General features: G+C 43.4%; 3 protein-coding genes across 4 annotated transcripts in view; 2 read left to right on the top strand and 1 right to left on the bottom strand.

Moving 5' to 3' along the window:
• The window catches only part of LOC311104992 (uncharacterized protein), a gene marked incomplete at its 5' end in the record, with an annotated part of 4,268 nt that extends 1,248 nt beyond the window's left edge, over positions 1 to 3,020 (bottom strand). The window contains 5 exons of the mRNA XM_084146978.1: positions 14 to 151; positions 397 to 525; positions 1,048 to 1,209; positions 2,601 to 2,679; positions 3,007 to 3,020. Of these exons, the coding sequence (XP_084003104.1) occupies positions 14 to 151; positions 397 to 525; positions 1,048 to 1,209; positions 2,601 to 2,679; positions 3,007 to 3,020 (522 nt within the window). The remainder of the gene's footprint in view (positions 1 to 13; positions 152 to 396; positions 526 to 1,047; positions 1,210 to 2,600; positions 2,680 to 3,006) is intronic.
• On the top strand, positions 2,711 to 9,754 carry LOC311105286 (sterol-4-alpha-carboxylate 3-dehydrogenase, decarboxylating-like). Of its 2 annotated transcripts, XM_084147379.1 has the most exons (8): positions 2,711 to 2,790; positions 2,981 to 3,039; positions 3,207 to 3,368; positions 3,540 to 3,686; positions 3,908 to 4,036; positions 4,775 to 4,917; positions 5,208 to 5,310; positions 8,706 to 9,754. In XM_084147379.1, exons 2-8 carry the CDS (start codon positions 3,019 to 3,021, stop codon positions 9,036 to 9,038), a joined length of 1,038 nt encoding a protein of 345 aa, XP_084003505.1. In that variant the 5' UTR covers positions 2,711 to 2,790; positions 2,981 to 3,018; the 3' UTR covers positions 9,039 to 9,754. The 2 variants fall into 2 exon arrangements, with proteins under 2 accessions (XP_084003505.1, XP_084003504.1); XM_084147378.1 differs by lacking the exon at positions 2,711 to 2,790 and having other exon boundaries at positions 2,938 to 3,039.
• Positions 9,755 to 19,462: 9,708 nt separating this feature from the next.
• Positions 19,463 to 20,000, top strand: part of LOC311104991 (uncharacterized protein) — a gene marked incomplete at its 5' end in the record, with an annotated part of 13,387 nt that continues 12,849 nt past the window's right edge. The window contains 2 exons of the mRNA XM_084146977.1: positions 19,463 to 19,562; positions 19,651 to 19,705. Of these exons, the coding sequence (XP_084003103.1) occupies positions 19,463 to 19,562; positions 19,651 to 19,705 (155 nt within the window). The remainder of the gene's footprint in view (positions 19,563 to 19,650; positions 19,706 to 20,000) is intronic.

The raw sequence follows: 20,000 nt of genomic DNA, 5'->3' as shown, positions 1-20,000 counted from the left end.
ACATATGTCTCACCTGCAGTTCCTCGTCAGTCAGGTTCTCTCCTAGTTCCTTGGCGACCCTCTTCAGGTTCCTGAAGGAGATCTTCCCAGTTTCATCATCATCAAACAGACGGAATGCTTTCAGTATCTCCTCCTTAGAATCCTTCTCAGTCTGGGTGGGTAGACAGTAACAGTTACAACTCAATGTAATGTAATGTAATACAATTCACTGTAATACAATACACTGTAACACAATACAGCATGGTGATACAATATCACTAAAACACCCCGTAATACAACATAATACACTGTATATTTGTGAACTAAAATGTACAACTCCCATCACATTTTTTTGGTTGCTAAATTGCAATGTTATGTTACAAGCACTGACAGTGTTCACTATGTTGTTTTTCTTACCATCTTCTGAGTCATGACGGTGAGGAAATCAGAGAAGGAGATCTTTCCTGTTCCGTCCTTATCCACCTCTGTTATCATCCTCTTAATCTCCTCTTTCTTTGGCTCAAACCCAAGCGCCCTCATAGCAACCTAGAGAGAGAGAGAGAGAGAGAGAGAGAGATAGATAGATAGATAGATAGATAGATAGATAGATAGATAGATAGATAGATAGATAGATAGATAGATAGATAGATAGATAGATAGATAGATAGATAAAAACAGAAGAGTTGGTTAAAATCAGGTGTGTTAGTGTTGAGTTGGAACAAAAGCTTGCACACCCCGTAGCTCCCCAGGACTACCTTTGTTGACATTTGTATGGGCGGCAGGTAGCTTAGTGGTTAAGAGCGTTGTGCCAGTAACCGAAAGGTCGCTGGTTCTAATCCCCGAGCCGACTAGGTGAAAAATCTGTCGATGTGCCCTTGAGCAAGGCACTTAACCCTAATTGCTCCTGTAAGTCGCTCTGGATAAGAGCGTCTGCTAAATGACTAATTATTATTATTATTATTATTGACCAACACTGTATTAATAAGCATTATGGGTACTGTAGTACATCATGTTACACAAACACTGTCCCTGTGCATAACCCCTAACCCTGAACCTCTGCCCCCTGACCTTTAGCTCCTTGACATCAATGTGTCCGGAGGCGTCGGTGTCAAAAAGTTCAAAGGCCTCTCTGATCTCCTGTTTCAGCTCCTCAGTGACCTCCGACTTTGGGCTGGACTTCTTCCTGGGGGGAGGGACCGGACCCAGGGACGGCCTCTTTACAATGGTCGCCTATCGATGGCAACAAGGAAGCACATTAAGGGTTGATGGGCGCATCTCAATGGTGATAAGTAGATTCCTTGTCTAATCTCCTTCAGTCCAGCTATTTTAGACTATTGAGATGCAGCCAGGGAAAGCCTTAGAAGGGTGTGATTTCAATTGATCTTTATAGACAAGTCATCTTGTATCTGCATAGGGCCATTTCAATGTAAAGTCAGATAGCTTCGGGGAAACATGGCATAAATAGGGAGACAATTTATGTAATTTAAAAAAACATGACCAGTCCTAAAGAAGGAATGCAACAGAAGGAATAAAACAGAAGGAATACAACAGAAGGAATGCTTTCAGGATTTGGGAAAATATGCATCATTGCTTTTTTCATATTCCATTATTAGCTCTATCAGATAATATGCACTTTTTATTTAACTAGGCAAGTCAGTTAAGAATACATTCTTATTTACAATGACGGCCTACACCGGCCACACCCGGACGACGCTGAGCCAATTGTGCGCCGCCCTATGGGACTCCCAATCACGGCCGGTTGTGATACAGCCTGGAATCGAACCAGGGGGTCTGTAGTGACGCCTCAAGCACTGAGATGCAGTGCCTTAGACCGCTGCGCCACTCGGGAGCTTCCATTCCTCTCGCACAGCCAGTTAGGGTTAATACAGGTTGTGGTAGCCTCAGTGTATGGAGTCCTTTTGTAACTTGTAGCAGAAGCACAAGGAGCATCAAAACAGAACTGCAAAACCGTTCATTGCGCTCTGGCATGGGCATACTCACCATTTCAGATGATCACTTTTTGCGAAGACAGCAACAAGAGAACCGTAGATTTACTGAAGAGTGTTCTGTCTAATGTGTTGATGTCGCCCCTCTCTCTCCTCCTATCATCCAGGCAGAGATGAGATCATAGACAGAAAAACGGACCGTTTATTACAGACATGCAGTTATTATCAGCCGAGCATATTACAATGTTAAAATAGGGTTAATATAATGTTTGAGTAATACATTAAGAATAGAAAATGAAGATTTCCAGTCAATGAGCGCAGTATTCAGTCAGTGCTATAATCATTTTGATCAGTGCCTGTGAATGCGCACTTCATTTAGCTCAATCTACACTCCGGGTGTGCAAAATAGAACATTCAGAATTTAAACAATTCGTACGAACGTGCTGAGCAAGCTAAATCGAGTACACCTAGTCGGGCGAGAAGATTATTGGTTGTTGACGACATGTGGTATAAAACGCTATACGACAATTGGCTGGATTGATCGTTGAATCTCTGATCCAGAATCTGTTCTCCGTGCGCCAACTCATCTCAAACCGAGGTGTGTGAAATATAAAAACAGATACAGGATCAGGTTTAGGTGCGTTCATTCTCTACCCACTGTGGGTGTGGTCTCACTGTGGCTATGTCCCGGTTGGTCAGAGCAGTGGCGTTCTTTGACGTAGGCTCCACTCCATTGGCTCTTCGAGCATGCCACCTTTACACCCAAACTCCAGTCCACCCAACGAGAGCGCCTCTCGCGCTCAGCTGATACAGGGTTTATTATTTGTGCGCGGGTCAATACATACTGTTGCAAAACAGAAAACTGGTAAACGATAAGCATGTTCACTTATTTGATAGCATATTACAGTGTCTTTATATTGTAAACTTGTCTCGAAATAGACTAAAGGTGTTTACTTGTAGTCTTCATCATGCTTCAATTGTCCATGTGACATGATCTTGTCAAAATGTTTTCGAACGAGGGAACATTTAACCAAATACTGTATTTTCTCTGCCAGTTTGTCTCCCGACACCGACAACTCACCTGCAGTTTGCCATGGCCACGCGCATACGACCGGTGAGTGCGCGGCAGTTTGTAGAAAATATCAAATTCTGAGCTATATGCCACATGTTCAGCGGTGTATTTGTTCTTCTCATATGTCTTGTGGTTGTCGGTGTTTCATTGTATCATAGTGTTTATTTTGTTGTCTCTTTACTGAATGTTGTGCCTCTATCCCTCTACAGAGCAGTAAGCGGTGTGCAGTGATAGGAGGCTCTGGGTTCCTGGGTAGACACCTGGTAGAGAAGCTATTGGATAAGGGCTACACTGTCTCCGTGTTTGACATCAGACAGAGCTACGAACTACCTGGCGTTACCTTCCACCAGGGAGACCTCTGTGACAAACAGGTGAGTCTGTCTGTCTATGAAGAGTCTGTGCACTGAGCCGTTTGGGGCCTGCTATATGACCTAGTTATGGTCTATGGCCTTTGAACTGTGTGTGTCTTCGTGTTTGCTTTTGTGTGCGTTCTATGTGTGTCTGCATCTGAACATCATTGTGTGTATGTGTACCTATCCCAGGCTCTCCTAACAGCCCTCCAAGATGTCTCCCTGGTGTTCCACTGTGCCTCTCCAGCCCCAGCCAGTGATGACAAGGCTTTGTTCCAGAGAGTCAACATCCAAGGGACACAGACTGTCCTACAGGCCTGCACTGAGGCTGGAGTACAGGTAGGGGGCAGTATAGAGTTGTTATTGGACAGACAGGTGTGTCATACAAGATATTACAATAAAGACTGACTCAATTCAATGAAAGAAATGCTCTGTTAAAATACTTGGACATTCTCCCTTCTTTGATGTAATTACTGATCTAGTAAATAGATAGTCGGTATAGGGGACTAACAGTTAAGGTGATATAATTACTGATCGTCAGTTCTGTCTGTCTACTGTAGAAAGTGGTACTGACCAGCAGTGCCAGTGTGGTGTTTGAAGGAACAGACATCAAGGATGGGAGAGAAGACCTTCCCTATGCCAAGAAGCCCATCGACTACTACACAGAGACCAAGATAGAACAGGAGAAGGTGAGGACACCACTACACAGAGACCAAGATAGAACAGGAGAAGGTGAGGACACTACTACACAGAGACCAAGATAGAACAGGAGAAGGTGAGGACACCACTACACAGAGACCAAGATAGAACAGGAGAAGGTGAGGACACCACTACACAGAGACCAAGATAGAACAGGAGAAGGTGAGGACACTACTACACAGAGACCAAGATAGAACAGGAGAAGGTGAGGACACCACTACACAGAGACCAAGATAGAACAGGAGAAGGTGAGGACACCACTACACAGAGACCAAGATAGAACAGGAGAAGGTGAGGACACTACTACACAGAGACCAAGATAGAACAGCAGAAGGTGAGGACACCACTACACAGAGACCAAGATAGAACAGGAGAAGGTGAGGACACTACTACACAGAGACCAAGATAGAACAGGAGAAGGTGAGCACACCACTACACAGAGACCAAGGTAGAACAGGAGAAGGTGAGGACACCACTACACAGAGACCAATATAAAACAGGAGAAGCTTGTTTATTTTGTAGAAGAGCCTTATCTGTAGAATAGCCTTATCATAGTTATGTTAATGGTACCAGAGCATTGCTAGGGGAGAGAACTTGCCTACACATGAAGACATTGATGCTGGCTACATACCTACATGTTACATACATTCTACAAACTCCACATCTGCTCCACATGAAATAATTAATGTTATCCTTTTTCTCCATCTTGTCTCTCTGTGGTGTCTCAGCTGGTTCTGAAGGCCTGTGACAAAGAGAAGGGTCTCCTGACGGTGGCCATCCGACCTCACGGTATCTTCGGCCCCCGGGACCCCCAGCTGGTGCCTATCCTGGTCGACACGGCACGCAGGGGCAAGATGAAGTTCATCATCGGGTCAGTCAGTCATACACAGAACTGGAATGAAACATCGACTCTTCCCTAGACATAGTGGGATCAACCAAAGTTAATGTTTTAAGGATATGGGGCTGTCCTAGTTGATATTGTCTCTCTGTCTACCTCTTTCTGTTCTCTCTCTCTCTCTCGCTGTCTCGCTGTCTCGCTGTCTCTCTTTCTCGCTGTCTCTCTTTCTCGCTGTCTCTCTTTCTCTCTCTCTCTCTCTCTCGCTGTCTCTCTGTCTCTCTGTCTCTCTCTCTCGCTGTCTCTCTTTCTCTCTGTCTCTGTAGTGATGGTTCTAACCTGGTGGATTTCACCTTTGTGGACAATGTGGTTCATGGACACATCCTGGCAGCTGAGAGTCTGAGGCCAGAGTCTCCTATCTGTGGCAAGGTAGGAACCCTCTATATGGTCTAGCTCATACGGTAGACCTGCTTGCTCTGTACGACTGTATGATGATGATGATGATGACCAATGGGGTCAACTGTTCCGTGTTCGAAGAAAGAGATGCCTTTCGAACTCACACAATATTTGTTGGGTTCAAACTAACCTCGTCCCATGCTCAATTACTACCGGTGCCCCCGCACATTGACTCTGTACCGGTAACCCCTGTATATAGCCTTGCTATTGTTATTTTATGCAAATAGTCCGGGTAGCCATGATTAGCTGTTCAGGAGTCTTGTGGCTTAGGGGTAGAAGCTGTTAAGAAGCCTTTTGGACCTAGAATTGGCGCTCCGGTACCGCTTGCCGTGCGGTAGCAGAGAGAACAGTCTAGGAAGCTTGGCCCCAGTGATGTACTGGGCCGTACGCACTACCCTCTGTAGTGCCTTGGGGTCGGAGGCCGAGCAGTTGCCATACCAGGCAGTGATACAACCAGTCAGGATGCTCTCGATGGTTCAGCTGTATAACTTTTTGAGGATCTGAGGACCCATGCCAAATCTTTTCAGTCTCCTGAGGGGGAATAGGCTTTGTCGTGCCCTCTTCACGACTGTTTGGACCATGATAGTTTGTTGGTGATGTGGACACCAAGGAACTTGAAGCTCTCAACCTGTTCCACTACAGCCCCGTCGATGAGAATGGGGGCGTGCTCAGTCCTCTTTTTTTTTTTCCTGTAGTCCACAATCATCTCCTTTGTCTTGATCACGTTGAGGGAGAGATTGTTGTCCTGGCACCACACGGCCAGGTCTATGACCTCCTCCCTATAGGTTGTCTCATCGTTTTCGGTGATCAGGCCTACCACTGTTGTGTCATCTGCAAACTTAATGATGGTGTTGGAGTCGTGCCTGGCCATGCAGTCATGGGTGAACAGAGAGTACAGGAGGGGACTGAGCACGCACCCCTGAGGGGCCCCCGTGTTGAGGAGCGTGGCAGATGTGTTGTTACCTACCCTTACCACCTGGCGGCCCGTCAAGAAGTCCAGGATCCAGATGCAGAGGGAGGTGTTTAGTCCCAGGGTCCTTAGCTTAGTGATGAGCTTTGAGGGCACTATGGTGTTGAACGCTGAGTTGTAGTCAATGAATAGCATTCTCACATAGGTATTCCTCTTGTCAAGGTGGGAAAGGGCAGTGTGGCGTGCAATAGAGATTGCATCATCTGTGGATCTGTTGGGCGGTATGCAAATTAAGTGGGTCTAGGATTTCTGGGATAATGGTGTTGATGTGAGCCATGACCAGCCTTTCAAAGCACTTCATGGCTATAGATGTGAGTGCTACGGGTCGGTAGTCATTTAGGCAGGTTACCTTAGAGTTATTTGGCACAGGGACTATGGTGGTCTGCTTGAAACATGTTGGTTTTACAGACTCAGTCAGGGACATGTTGAAAATGTCAGTGAAGACACTGCCAGTTGGTCAGCACATGCTCGGAGTACACGTCCTGGTAATCCGTCTGGCCCTGCGGCCTTGTTGAATGTTGACCTGCTTAAAAGTCTTACTCACATCGGCTACGGAGAGTGTGATCACATAGTCATCCGGAACAGCTGATGCTGTCATGCATGCTTCAGTGTTGCTTGCCTCGAAGCAAGCATAGAAGTGATTTAGCTCGTCTGGTAGGCTTGTGTCACTGGGCAGCTCGCAGCTGTGCTTCCCTTTGTAGTCTTTAATAGTTTTCAAGCCCTGCCACATCCGACGAGCGTCAGAGCCGGCGTAGTACGATTCAATCTTAGTCCTGTATTGACTCTTTGCCTGTCTGATGGTTCGTCGGAGGGCATAGCGTCCGGGTTAGAGTCCCGCTCCTTGAAAGCGGCAGCTCTACCCTTTAGCTCAGTGCGGATGTTGCCTGTAATCCATGGCTTCTGGTTGGGGTATGTACGTACGGTCACTGTGGGGACTAAGGCATCAATGCACTTATAGATGAAGCCATTGACTGATGTGGTGTACTCCTCAATGCTATCTGAAGAATCCCGGAACATGTTCCAGTCTGTGCTAGCAAAACAGTCCTGTAGCTTAGCATCTGCGTCATCTGACCACTTCCTTATTAACTGAGTCACTGGTGCTTCCTGCTTTAGTTTTTGCTTATAAGCAGGAATCAGGAGGATAGAGTTATGGTCAGATTTGCCAAATGGAGGGCGAGGGAGAGCTTTGTACGTCTCTGTGTGTGGAGTAAAGGTGGTCTAGAGTTTTTTTCCCTCTGGTTGCACATTTAACATGCTGGTAGAAATTAGGTAGAACGGATTTAAGTTTCCCTACATTAAAGTCCCCGGCCACTAGGAGCGCTGCCTCTGGATGAGCGTTTTCCTGTTTAGTTGTGGCCTTATACAGCTCATTGAGTGAAATCTTAGTGCCAGCATCGGTTTGTGGTGGTAAATAGACAGCTACGAAAAATATAGATGAAAACTCTCTTGGTAAATAGTGTGGTCTACAGCTTATCATGAGATACTCTACCTCAGGCGAGCAAAACCTTGAGACCTCCTTAGTATTAGATTGTGTGCACCAGCTGTTGTTTACAAACATACACAGACCGCCACCCCTTGTCTTACCGGAGTCAGCCGTTCTATCCTGCCGATGTAGCGTATAGCCCGCTAGCTGTATGTTATCCATGTCGTCGTTCAGCCACTACTCGGTGAAGCATAAGATATTACAGTTTTTAATGTCCCGTTGGTAGGATAACCGTAATCTTAGGTCATCCAATTTATTTTCAAATGATTGAACATTGGTTAATAGGATTGATGGGAGCGGCAGTTTACTCGCTCGCCGTCGGATCCTTACAAGGCACCCCGACCTACGTCCACGATATCTCTGTCTCTTTCTCATGCGAATGACGGGGATTTGGGCCGAATGACGGGGATTTGGGCCCCTTTTAATAAAACATATTTGTCCAATATGAGGTGAGTAATCGCTGTCCTGATATCCAGAAGCTATTTTTGGTAGCAGAAACATTATGTACAGAATAAATTACAAATAACGTGAAAAAACACACATAATTGTACAATTGGTTAGAGGGCTGTAAAATATAATTTAGTACACAGACCCGCGAGCCGCTGCGGCCCCTCATGAGTTCTGATTTGTTGTGGCCCCACCCCCATCAAAGTTGCCCATCCCAGTGCAAGATGGTGATGGGACTGAGAGATCAGCCAATGAAAATCCAGTGGGATTTTCCCGCTCCGATCAAGTCTCTTTCTGAGGCGCTGTGAAACCAGACTGTTCGAAAAAGAAAGAGCTGGCAGTTGGACGAGATTAGGTTCTAACTAATGTATGACTACAGAATAGTAATGTCTTAACTTTGTCAACCCTAACTCTGTCAACATTTAAGATTTTATCAATCTGTATTGACTGGTCTTCCTCCCCCTCCAGGCATACCACATCACTAATGACGAGCCTGTCCGGTTCTGGGACTTCATGGCAGATATTCTAGTAGGTCTGGGCTACGCTGCTCCGCGCTACCACCTTCCCTACACACTAGTCTACGGGCTGGCTTTGCTGCTGTGGCTGCTGTCCCTGTTACTACGCCCCCTAGTGGCCTTCAAACCCACCTTCACCCCCATGAGGGTGGCCCTGGCAGGTACACACCACTTCTACAGCTGCTCCAGAGCCAAGCAGGACATGGGGTACAAGCCTGTGGTTAGTCTAAAGGACGGGATCAGACGCACGGTGGAGAGCTATCCTCATCTACGACATGGAGCATGATGGTAGCCTGGAAACCAAACTGATATGCTCTGTGAAACAATGGTGAAATGGATCGTATCAGCTTGGATTCGAGGCTAGTGATATGGAGCCTCACGGCTGAATCCTAACTTGAGATCTATGCACATAACTTGGTCATTTTAGTAAAATCATGCACTGATGTCAATGGGATAAAAACATTAAGCTGGGAGTTGTGTACAGTTCTCAGTACAGTTCTCAAGTTAAGATTCAACCCCAAGGGGATGGACTGTGTTTCATTCTCTCACCAGTGTCTTAAGACTTGTTCGTTAGGTTAAAAAAAAGTTATTTTCAAACTCACATATTTTTTGTCCCATAATACTAACTGGGGGAATGAGCCTTTGAAATGAGTGTGTTCTCTCATAATGTCTGTAGGCCTGTATGAGGATCTGTGAACACTCACCTTTTCTAGAACTTTCAGTACTCCATTTTTGCCTGGCTTCAGTACCTGTCTTCACCAATAGAGAGCAGCACACATTTCTTCTCTATGTGGAATGTGAATACACAATCTAACATGGAGATGTTTCCAGCACTTCCTCTTGCCATTATTCACAAACACTAATTTTGATGTATGAGTGAAACATTTACTGTGACTGTTTTCCCTTTACAGCTATCTTGTTTATGTTCTCTTATACAAATCACAAGCAACCATGCAGTTTGTTCACTTCAAATAAAATGTGTTATACATTCCTAAATCTAAACATTGCACAGTTTGTTTATTAAAACACTTAGAAAGAATGTGTTTGTATATTAACCAACATTGTCAACATATAATATAACGTTTGTTTACCCTCATTAGAAAATCTAGTTAGCTAAAGACAAATGTTTGCATGTTTTGAAGCATTTATCCACCATGACTCAGGCAAGCCCCGCCCTTATTTTTTCCAAAGCCGATATCACAGGATTAATGTTAGTATGATGTGTATTTAAGACAAAGACAAACTGTATTGCAATGTACAGTACCAGTCAAAATTTTGGACACACCTACTCATTCAAGGGTTTTTCTTAATTTTTTAACCATTTTCTACATTGTAGAATAATAGTGAAGACATTAAAACTAGGAAATAACACATATGGAATCATGTAGTAACCAAAAAAGTGTTAAACAAATCAAAATATATTTCACCCTTTGCCTTGATGACAGCTTTGCACACTCCTGGCATTCTCTCAACCAGCTTCATGAGGTAGTCACCTGGAATGCATTTCAATTAACAGGTGTGCCTTGTTAATTTGTGGAATTTCTTTCCTTAATGTGTTTGAGCCAATCAGTTGTGTTGTGACAAGGAAGGGGTGGTATACAGAAGATAGCCCTATTTGGTAAAAGACCAAGTCCATATTATGGCAAGAACAGCTAAAATAAGCAAAGAGAAACGACAGTCCATCATTACTTTAAGACATGAAGGTCAGTCAATCTGGAAATTGTCAAGAACTTTGTGAAAGTTTCTTCAAGTACAGTTGCAAAAACCATCAAGCGCTATGATGAAACTGGCTCTCATGAGGACCACCACAGGAATGGAAGACCCATACTTACCTCTGCTGCAGAGGATAAAAGTTCATTAGAGTTACCAGCCTCAGAAATTGCAGGCCAAATAAATGCTTCACAGAGTTCAAGTAACAGACACATCTCAACATCAACTGTTCAGAGGAGACCGCGTGAATCAGGCCTTCATGGTCAAATTGCTGCAAAGAAACCACTAATAAAGGACACCAATAACAAGAAGAGACTTGCTTGGGCCAAGAAACACAAGCAATGGACATTAGATCGGTGGAAATCTGTCCAAATGTGAGATTTTTGGTTTCAACCGCCGTGTCTTTGTGAGTAGGTGAACGGATGATCTCCGCATGTGTGGTTCCCACCGTGAAGCATGGAGGAGGAGGTGTTATGGTATGGGGGTGCTTTGCTGGTGACACTGTCTGTGATTTATTTAGAATTCAAGGCACACTTAACCAGCACGGCTACCACAGCATTCTGCAGTGATACGCCATCCTATCTGGTTTGGGCTTAATGGGACTATCATTTGTTTTTCAACAGGACAATGACCCAACACACCTCCAGGCTGTGTAAGGGCTATTTTACCAAGAATGAGAGTGTTGGAGTGCTGCATCAGATGACCTGGCCTCCACAATCCCCCGACCTCAACCCAATTGAGATGGTTTGGGATGATTTGGAACGCAGAGTGAAGGAAAAGCAGCCAACAAGTGCTCAGCATATGTGGGAACTCATTCAAGACTGTTGGAAAAGCATTCCTCATGAAGCTGGTTGAGTGAATGCCAAGAGTGTGCAAAGCTGTCATCAAGGCAAAGGGTGGCTACTTTGAAGAATCTAAAATATATTTTGATTTGTTTAACACTTCTTTGGTTACTACATGATTCCATATGTGTTATTTCATAATTTTGATGTCTTCACTATTATTCTACAATGTAGAAAATAGTAAAAATAAAGAAAAACCCTTGACTGAGTAGGTGTGTCCAAACTTTTGACTGGTACTGTATGTCATAGAACAGTAGTTCACAGAACAGAAAGGGATGGGCAACTATTCTCTCTCTCTCTCTCCGTCATCCTCCCTTTTCTACATTCCAGCTGTCTTACTGTCACAATGACATGATTTCCTCTCATAAACTTACCCTGTAACACTTATTAAAGCTGATCACAGTGAAAGGTATCGTTTCGGTGCATTAGCGTCAAAGCATCTTATAGTGGTCCTCTGTAGCTCAGCTGGTAGAGCACGGCGCTTGTAACGTCAAGGTAGTGGGTTCGATCCCCGGGACCACCCATACACAAAAATGTATGCACGCATGACTGTAAGTCGCTTTGGATAAAAGCGTCTGCTAAATGGCATAAAAATAAAATAAAAAAAAAAGGTCAATCACAGTGACTTTAACTGTGGCACTTAGTGACAGGGCCAGGGAGAGTGGCTTTTGGTGCATGTTTGGCATTCCACCTGTTGGTGTGGTGAGGGAAGGAGAGAGAGGGGTTAAAATGAGATACCTGGTGGGAGAGAGGGAGAGCGGGCGGGGCGGGAGGGGGGGGGGAGTGTTCAGATGTGCTACCACACATTATCTTGTTGGTGTGGTGAAGGAGGGAGACAGAGAGAGTATGAAAAATGTATGCACTCACTAACTGTAAGTCACTGGATAAGAGCGTCTGCTAAAATGACTAAAATGTAATGGCGGGAGAGAGAGAGAAAGAGGGAGAAAGCGATGGAGGGCGGTGGTTAGGTTGAAATGCCTGACAATACTTCCAGTATAATGGGCCATGGTGAGACTGCTGCTGGGCTGAGCTGTTCAACTGGTTTACCCCTCAGAGAGCAAGGAAGAGAGAGAGAGGGAGGGAGAGAGAGCGAGAGGGGGAGAGAGAGGGAGAGAGAGCGGGAGGGGGAGAGAGAGGGAGAGAGAGCGGGATGAGGGGGGTTGAGAAGAGCAATGAGGTACAATAGACTTCACAGTTTACACTGACTATCAGCTGAAGTGAAACTTTGGCACTAAAACCAACCAGTTTCCTCATCCTTACTCTCTCTACTACAGTGAACCTGCATGGCTGAGTAAAGAGACAGTAATGTGTAAATGAATGTCCCTGAAAGTTGCATTGTGACATTCCTCCCAAGTCCCCACCCTATTCCATTTGAAAAAGGCTGGGTAAATGTATGCACGCTATGTGTGTGATTGTTTCTGTAACTAAATAGGGGTGGGGTTATGTACTGTAAACTTAGTACAGTATCTGGTGTGGACAGTCATTTTGAGAGTTCCTCTATTATGTTGCTATTGACAACCGCTTTGGAGCAGATCATAGTTGTTGGACGCAGGTGTTCTGAGAAAGTGTGTCATCACTCACACACACACACGCATGGGCACACGCAAGCACACACACACACACACACACACACACACACACACGGATGGCTATCATCTGTGAGCTAACACCCTGTTCTGCCTACGTCTTCACCTCATGGTCCCATGGTTTACCCATTCATAGGTCAGCTGACTGACCGTGTTAACCAGACTGCTATTAACTTAAACAGACCCTATCGAGATGAGGCATGTTTTAATGGGGCTAGAACATAATTGCCTCTAGTTTGAAATAGAAATAGAGAGGCGTATTGAACTCATATCATTACAAAGCAAATAGCAGTTCTGGTGTTTGCTTTGGGATTGTGAAACACTTTGAAGTACATTAGACTTGAAAGTGTCACCCAATTGTTAGAGAATAGCTACAGTCACTGTTCTCAGATGTGTTGATGTCTCTGATTGTGTTGGTTGATGTCTTTGTCTCTGATGTCTTTGTCTTTGTCTCTCTCTCTCTCTCTCTCTCTCTCTCTCTCTCTCACACACACACACACACACACACACACAGAGAGCGAGTTTAGTACAACTAACTTTTTGGGGACACAAAATTCAGTCCCATTCAAAATCCTATTTTCCCTAACCCTTAACCCCAAAACCTAACCCTAAAACCAACCCTAACTCCTAAACCTAATTCTAACCCTAACACTAATTCTAACCTTAACCCTAAACCCCCTAGAAATAGCTTTTGACCTTGTGGGGACTAACAAAATGTCCCCAGTTGGTCAAATATTGGTTTGTTTACTACTCTTGTGGGGACTTCTGGTCCCCACCAAGTATACATTTACATTTTAGTCATTTAGCAGACGCTCTTATCCAGAGCAACTTACAGTTAGTGAGTGCATACATTTTCATACCGGCCCCCCGTGGGAAACGAACCCACAACCCTGGCGTTGCAAACGCCATTCTCTACCAACTGAGCTACACAGGACCTACTTAAACACGTCCACACACACACACACACACACACACACCCACCCACCCCCACCCTTACCCCGGGTGGTGGCGTAGCCTCTCTGACTGGCTGAGCTAGTCTGTGTCCACGCCCGTACCTGTTCAAACACCTGTCAGCTTGTCACACAGAAAACACTTTCCCTCTCTCTGCTCACAGACACACACCTATCAGTCTTTACCCATACTGTTCTCTCTCACCTGCTCTCAATCTACTGTGTGGAATTCTCTACAGTTTGGGAGACCGTCTGTGGATACAGTATCCAGTGAAAGTAGGTACTTTTTTATTCTCATTTCCATCTAGGTACTTATTAGTTTAGTATGTGCCATGTTTGTCGGGGTTTAGAATGTGGATTCTCTCTTCTTGACATTGTTTTGAGTGGTGCAGTGGTTTAAGGCACTGCATCGCAGTGCTAGCTGTGCCACTAGAGATCCTGGTTCAAATCCAGGCTCTGTCGTAGCCGGCCGCTACCGGGAGACCCATGGGGCGGCGCACAATTGGCCCAGGGTAGGGGGGGGGGAATGGTCGGCAGGGATGTAGCTCAGTTGGTAGAGCATGGCGTTTGCAACGCCAGGGTTGTGGGTTTGATTCCCACAGGGGGCCAGTATGAAAAAAAATATATATATAATAATGTATGCACCAACTAACTGTAAGTCGCTCTGGATAAGAGCGTCTGCTAAATGACTAAAATGTAAATGTTTCTTGACCCTCACTTTTTGAATCAATCATATCCTATGCTAACTGTTTATGTTATGCTAACTCCTCAGACAGACGTGTGATGGTTGTCAGGCAGTCTGTTTGTCCTCTCAGAACCATTATACTCACTGCCTTGTTTGCTCACCATGATCACCGCCTGTCTGTCAGAAGAGTTTCCATCCTGTTGCTCCCTTACCGTAGCTTATCATTTCTCATTTAACGTGTGTGTGTGCTGGTGGTGTGTATCATGTCAAATGTATCGTTTTGTAGACTGGTGTGTATCATGTCAAATGTATCGTTTGTAGACTGGTGTGTATCATGTCAAATGTATCGTTTTGTAGACTGGTGTGTATCATGTCAAATGTATCGTTTGTAGACTGGTGTGTATCATGTCAAATGTATCGTTTGTAGACTGGTGTGTATCATGTATGATCGATACAGTATCTAAGCCTTCAGTCTATTAAGTCTGTCAACACCGCCAGAAGATATTCGGAAAGAGCGATTTTACATTATTACTGAAACAGGATACAAGTGGAAAATATAAAGATCCAGTCCATTTAAAACATTGGAGGCCCCTTACACTTCAGTGTTGTGATGCAGAAATTCTAGCAAAATGTAAAGCGCATAGAATTAAAAAGGTATTGTCGGAAATTATTCATTCTAATCAGACATGTTTTTTACATGGGCGATACATTGGAGATAATATAAGGCAAGTACTGGAAACAATAGAACACTGAAAAATCTGGGAAACCAGGCCTGCTATTCATAGCAGACTTCGAAAAGGCATTTGATAAAGTACGACTGGGGTTTATATATAAATGCCTGGAGCATTTGAATTTTGGAGAATCTCTTATAAAATGGGTTAAAATCATGTATAGTAACCCTAGGTGTAAAATAGGAAATAATGGCTATTTCTCTGAAAGTTTTAAACTGTCAAGAGGAGTGAAACAAGGTTGTCCACTATCGGCATATCTATTTATTATGGCCATCGAAATGTTAGCTATTAAAATCAGATCCAACAATAATATCAAGGGATTAGAAATCCAGGGCTTAAAAACAAAGGTGTCATTGTACGCTGATGATTCATGTTTTCTTTTAGATCCACAACTTGAATCCCTCCACAGCCTCATAGAGGATCTAGATACATTTTCCAACCTCTCTGGATTACAACCAAATTATGATAAATGTACTATATTACATATTGGATCACTAAAACATACAATTTCTACATTACCATGTAGTTTAGACCTATCATTAAAAGCTTCAGTCATACAAAAGTTATACTTAAATCTGAACTGGTTCTCTAGCAAATTAGTAAGATTGTCTCACCCAATGTTCAAAAAAGGCCTTTTTCCCTTTATTTATTTTTTATTTTTTTTATTTTTTTATTTCACCTTTATTTAACCAGGTAAGCCAGTTGAGAACAGGTTCTCATTTACAACTGCGACCTGGCCAAGATAAAGCAAAGTAGTGCAATAAAAACAACACAGAGTTACATATGGGGTAAAAAAAAAACATAAAGTCAGAAATACAACAGAAAATATATATACAGTGTGTGCAAATGTAGCAAGTTATGGAGGTAAGGCAATAAATAGGCTATAGTGCAGAATAATTACAATAGTATTAACACTGGAATGCTAGATGTGCAAGAGATTATGTGCAAATAGAGATACTGGGGTGCAAAAGAGCAAAATAAATAACAATATAGGGATGAGGTAGTTGGGTGGGCTAATTTCAGATGGGCTGTGTACAGGTGCAGTGATCGGTAAGGTGCTCTGACAACTGATGCTTAAAGTTATTGAGGGAGATAAGAGTCTCCAGCTTCAGAGATTTTTGCAATTCGTTCCAGTCATTGGCAGCAGAGAACTGGAAGGAATGGCGGCCAAAGGAGGTGTTGGCTTTGGGAATGACCAGAGAGATATACCTGCTGGAGCGCAGACTACGGGTGGGTGCTGCTATGGTGACCAATGAGCTAAGATAAGGCGGGGATTTGCCTAGCAGTGATTTATAGATGGCCTGGAGCCAGTGGGTTTGACGACGAACATGTAGTGAGGACCAGCCAACAAGAGCGTACAGGTCACAGTGGTGGGTAGTGTATGGGGCTTTGGAGACAAAACGGATGGCACTGTGATAGACTACATCCAATTTGCTGAGTAGAGTGTTGGAGGCTATTTTGTAAATGACATCGCCGAAGTCAAGGATCGGTAGGATAGTCAGTTTTACGAGGGCATGTTTGGCAGCATGAGTGAAGGAGGCTTTGTTGCGAAATAGGAAGCCGATTCTAGATTTAACTTTGGATTGGAGATTCTTTATGTGAGTCTGGAAGTTGAGTTTACAGTCTAACCAGACACCTAGATATTTGTAGTTGTCCACATACTCTAGGTCAGACCCGTCGAGAGTGGTGATTCTAGTCGGGTGGGCGCGTGCTAGCAGCGTTCGATTGAAAAGCATGCATTTAGTTTTACTAGTGTTTAAGAGCAGTTGAAGGCTACTGAAGGATTGTTGTATGGCATTGAAGCTCGTTTGGAGGTTTGTTAACACAGTGTCCAATGAAGGGCCAGATGTATACAAAATGGTGTCGTCTGCGTAGAGGTGGATCTGAGAGTCACCAGCAGCAAGAGCGACATCATTGATATACACGGAGAAAAGTGTTGGCCCAAGAATTGAACCCTGTGGCACCCCCATAGAGACTGCCATAGGTCCAGACAACAGGCCCTCCGATTTGACACACTGAACTCTATCTGAGAATTCAGATTACAACCTCTCACTTTCAGTTATTTGAAAAGGAAATAATCTCCCAAATATCACTATTTCTAAAACAAGCCATAGAAAGTTGGTTGCAATTTCAATTTAATCCTCCAGAAACGACAGAACAAATAATGCAACAAATATTGTGGTTAAACTCCAATATACTAATTGATAGAAAAACCATTATCTTTTGAAAAAATGTTTAAAAAAGGTATAATCTTTGTAAAGGATATCATAGGTAGGGCTGGTGGAGTTATGTTGCACATGCAGCAAACAAAAACATATGGAAATGTCTGCTCTACCCAAAATTACAACCAAATCATTGCAGCATTACCACAAAAATGGAAGAGGAAAGTGGAAGGGGGAAAAAGTAAGGAACTTGTCTGTCTGCATTAAAGAACATAATTGGTTAAAGAAAATTGTGATAAATAAAAAGGTATACCAGTTTCATTTAAGGACCACAAGATTGACAGCCGTCCCATATAGATTGCAAAATAGTTGGGAAGAGATTTTTGACGTACCGATTCCATGGCATCGTGTTTATGAACTGATGCGCAAAACGATGCCGGATTCAAAACTTTTTCAATTTAAATTATTATATAAAATTCTTGCTACCAATAGAATGTTATTTATATGGGGGATACAATCTTCCCAGCTCTGCAGATTTTGCTGCGAAGAGGCAGAATCATTAGATCATTTGTTTTGGTACTGTCCATTTGTAGCTTGTTTTTGGACACAGGTCCAGGAATGGCTAAAGGATTGCAATATTTACCTGGAGCTAACCCTGCAGATAGCACTACTGGGTGATCTGAAAAGTCATAGTCAATTGATCAATAATATAATAATACTTTTAGCAAAAATGTTTATTTTCAATTTACAATCTGTAGAAACAATGAGAATAGAAGGGTTCAGAACTTTTGTAAAAAATCACAGTACAGTTGAAAAATATATGGCAAATAGAAATCCAATATGGATGGTGTTAAGAGATAGATGGGTGGTGTTGAATGGAGTTGAAGGATGGGACTAATAACAACAACTAATAACATCAAGATAACTAATGTAAAGCGTACTGTGTCCATAATAAGTATATAGGTTATAGGTTGAGAGCTTTTGTGAAAGAGCACAGTTAGAAAGATATGGCATATAGAAACAAACTGGTTGGACATCATGACAATGTTCGGAGAGGTTGAGAGTAGAGGAAGTTCATGAGTAAAAACAAACAAAATATAATTATTGTAAAATTGACTGTGTCCATAAAATGTATATAGTATGTATAAGCTGGAAGTAGAGGCCTAAGCATTGTTGTTCACTAGTTTACTCCAATTAGGGAAGGGGTGGTGGGGCTGGAAAGTAATAAAGGGAAATATTTTTTTAAAAAGTATATGTATATACATATGTATATGTTTTTATATGTATGTATGTGTATATGTATGTGTATGTATGTATATATATATTTGCGAGAAAAAAAACATAGGGGATTGGAAGTGATGCAGACAATTACATTGATGGAAGTTACAATCTATCTGCAATATTAAGCTGATCTACCCCCCTAAAAAAAAAGAAGGAAAAAAAGAGCGATTTTACTGCATCAGGATAACATTTTTTACCACTGGGAGGTCATTTGCATAGTGAATTTGGCAGCGCTCCGTTTGGCAGCAGCTCAACTTTGCCTGTCGTTTGATAAGGAAAAATCTTAACAATGTTTTATTACAATTCCCACTTGCTTTCAGTTCCCTGAGGAGAAATGTGAGTGAACCGTTTGTGTTCGATTAGAGATGAGAGAAGGATACTATTTGTGTCAGACCATTCTATCTAAGCCACTTCATAGAATATTTCAATAGAATATGTGGGAGAAAGAGCAAGCGGACCAGGTTTTCATGAACATCCCGAACCCTGCTTCTAAGACCCTACGTTGAGAAATTACGTTTGCTTCAATTTGTGTGCGTGTGAGTGTGCATGTGCAGCCGTGGGTTTGTCCATCTATCTTTGGCTGACAGAGGGTATGTTTGGTCGTTTGGTAGAAAGTGGTAATACAGGCTCATCTGCATGGTTGGAGCAGGACTGTGGAATGCCTATCACATGTTCCTGTTCCTTAAGGGAGGGGAGGGATACTGCGGCCCTCCTTTTGACAGAGATGAAACAGTTCTAGAACAAACTAGAGGGGATAGCCCCAATGGGCCTCAAATCTGTGACCCTCTTAACCTGCAACCCTGAGTGTGTCAGTCCAGCACCTATACCATTACTGTACGCCAAGAGGTCCAATCCTATCAGATGTACACAAGGACCAAGTGGACTAGGGGTTGTTAGTGGACCGGACCTCTCTTACTAACCTGTGTCTGTTCTGCCATCTGTGGTACTCAGGGAGCCAGTGGAGGAGTCACAGGAACCAGATTACAACCACCGACTATGTCAAAAGGTGAGTTGACAGGGTTACTGACTGAGCTGATTTCAATAGGATGAGTGTGTGATAGTGGGTTTCCTACCATTGTAAGATGTGGTAGTAGATCAACTCCATGCTAAGGGGATGAGGTGATGGATACCATGTTTATTACAACATAGTTTCCTCCATTCCTCCTGTGTGCTCAATGTGAAGTATGTATCATGAAGGTGTGTTCTCTTATTCAGATGGTGTGTGCGTGTGCGTGCGTGTGTGTGTGTGATTGTTTCAGTGTGTGCATTTGTGCATGCGTGTGTTTATGTCTAACATGTGT

Source organism: Coregonus lavaretus (assembly GCF_964263955.1).
Source record: "Coregonus lavaretus genome assembly, chromosome: 29".
Lineage (NCBI taxonomy): Eukaryota > Metazoa > Chordata > Actinopteri > Salmoniformes > Salmonidae > Coregonus > Coregonus lavaretus.
This window is presented reverse-complemented; position numbering and strand designations above follow the sequence as displayed.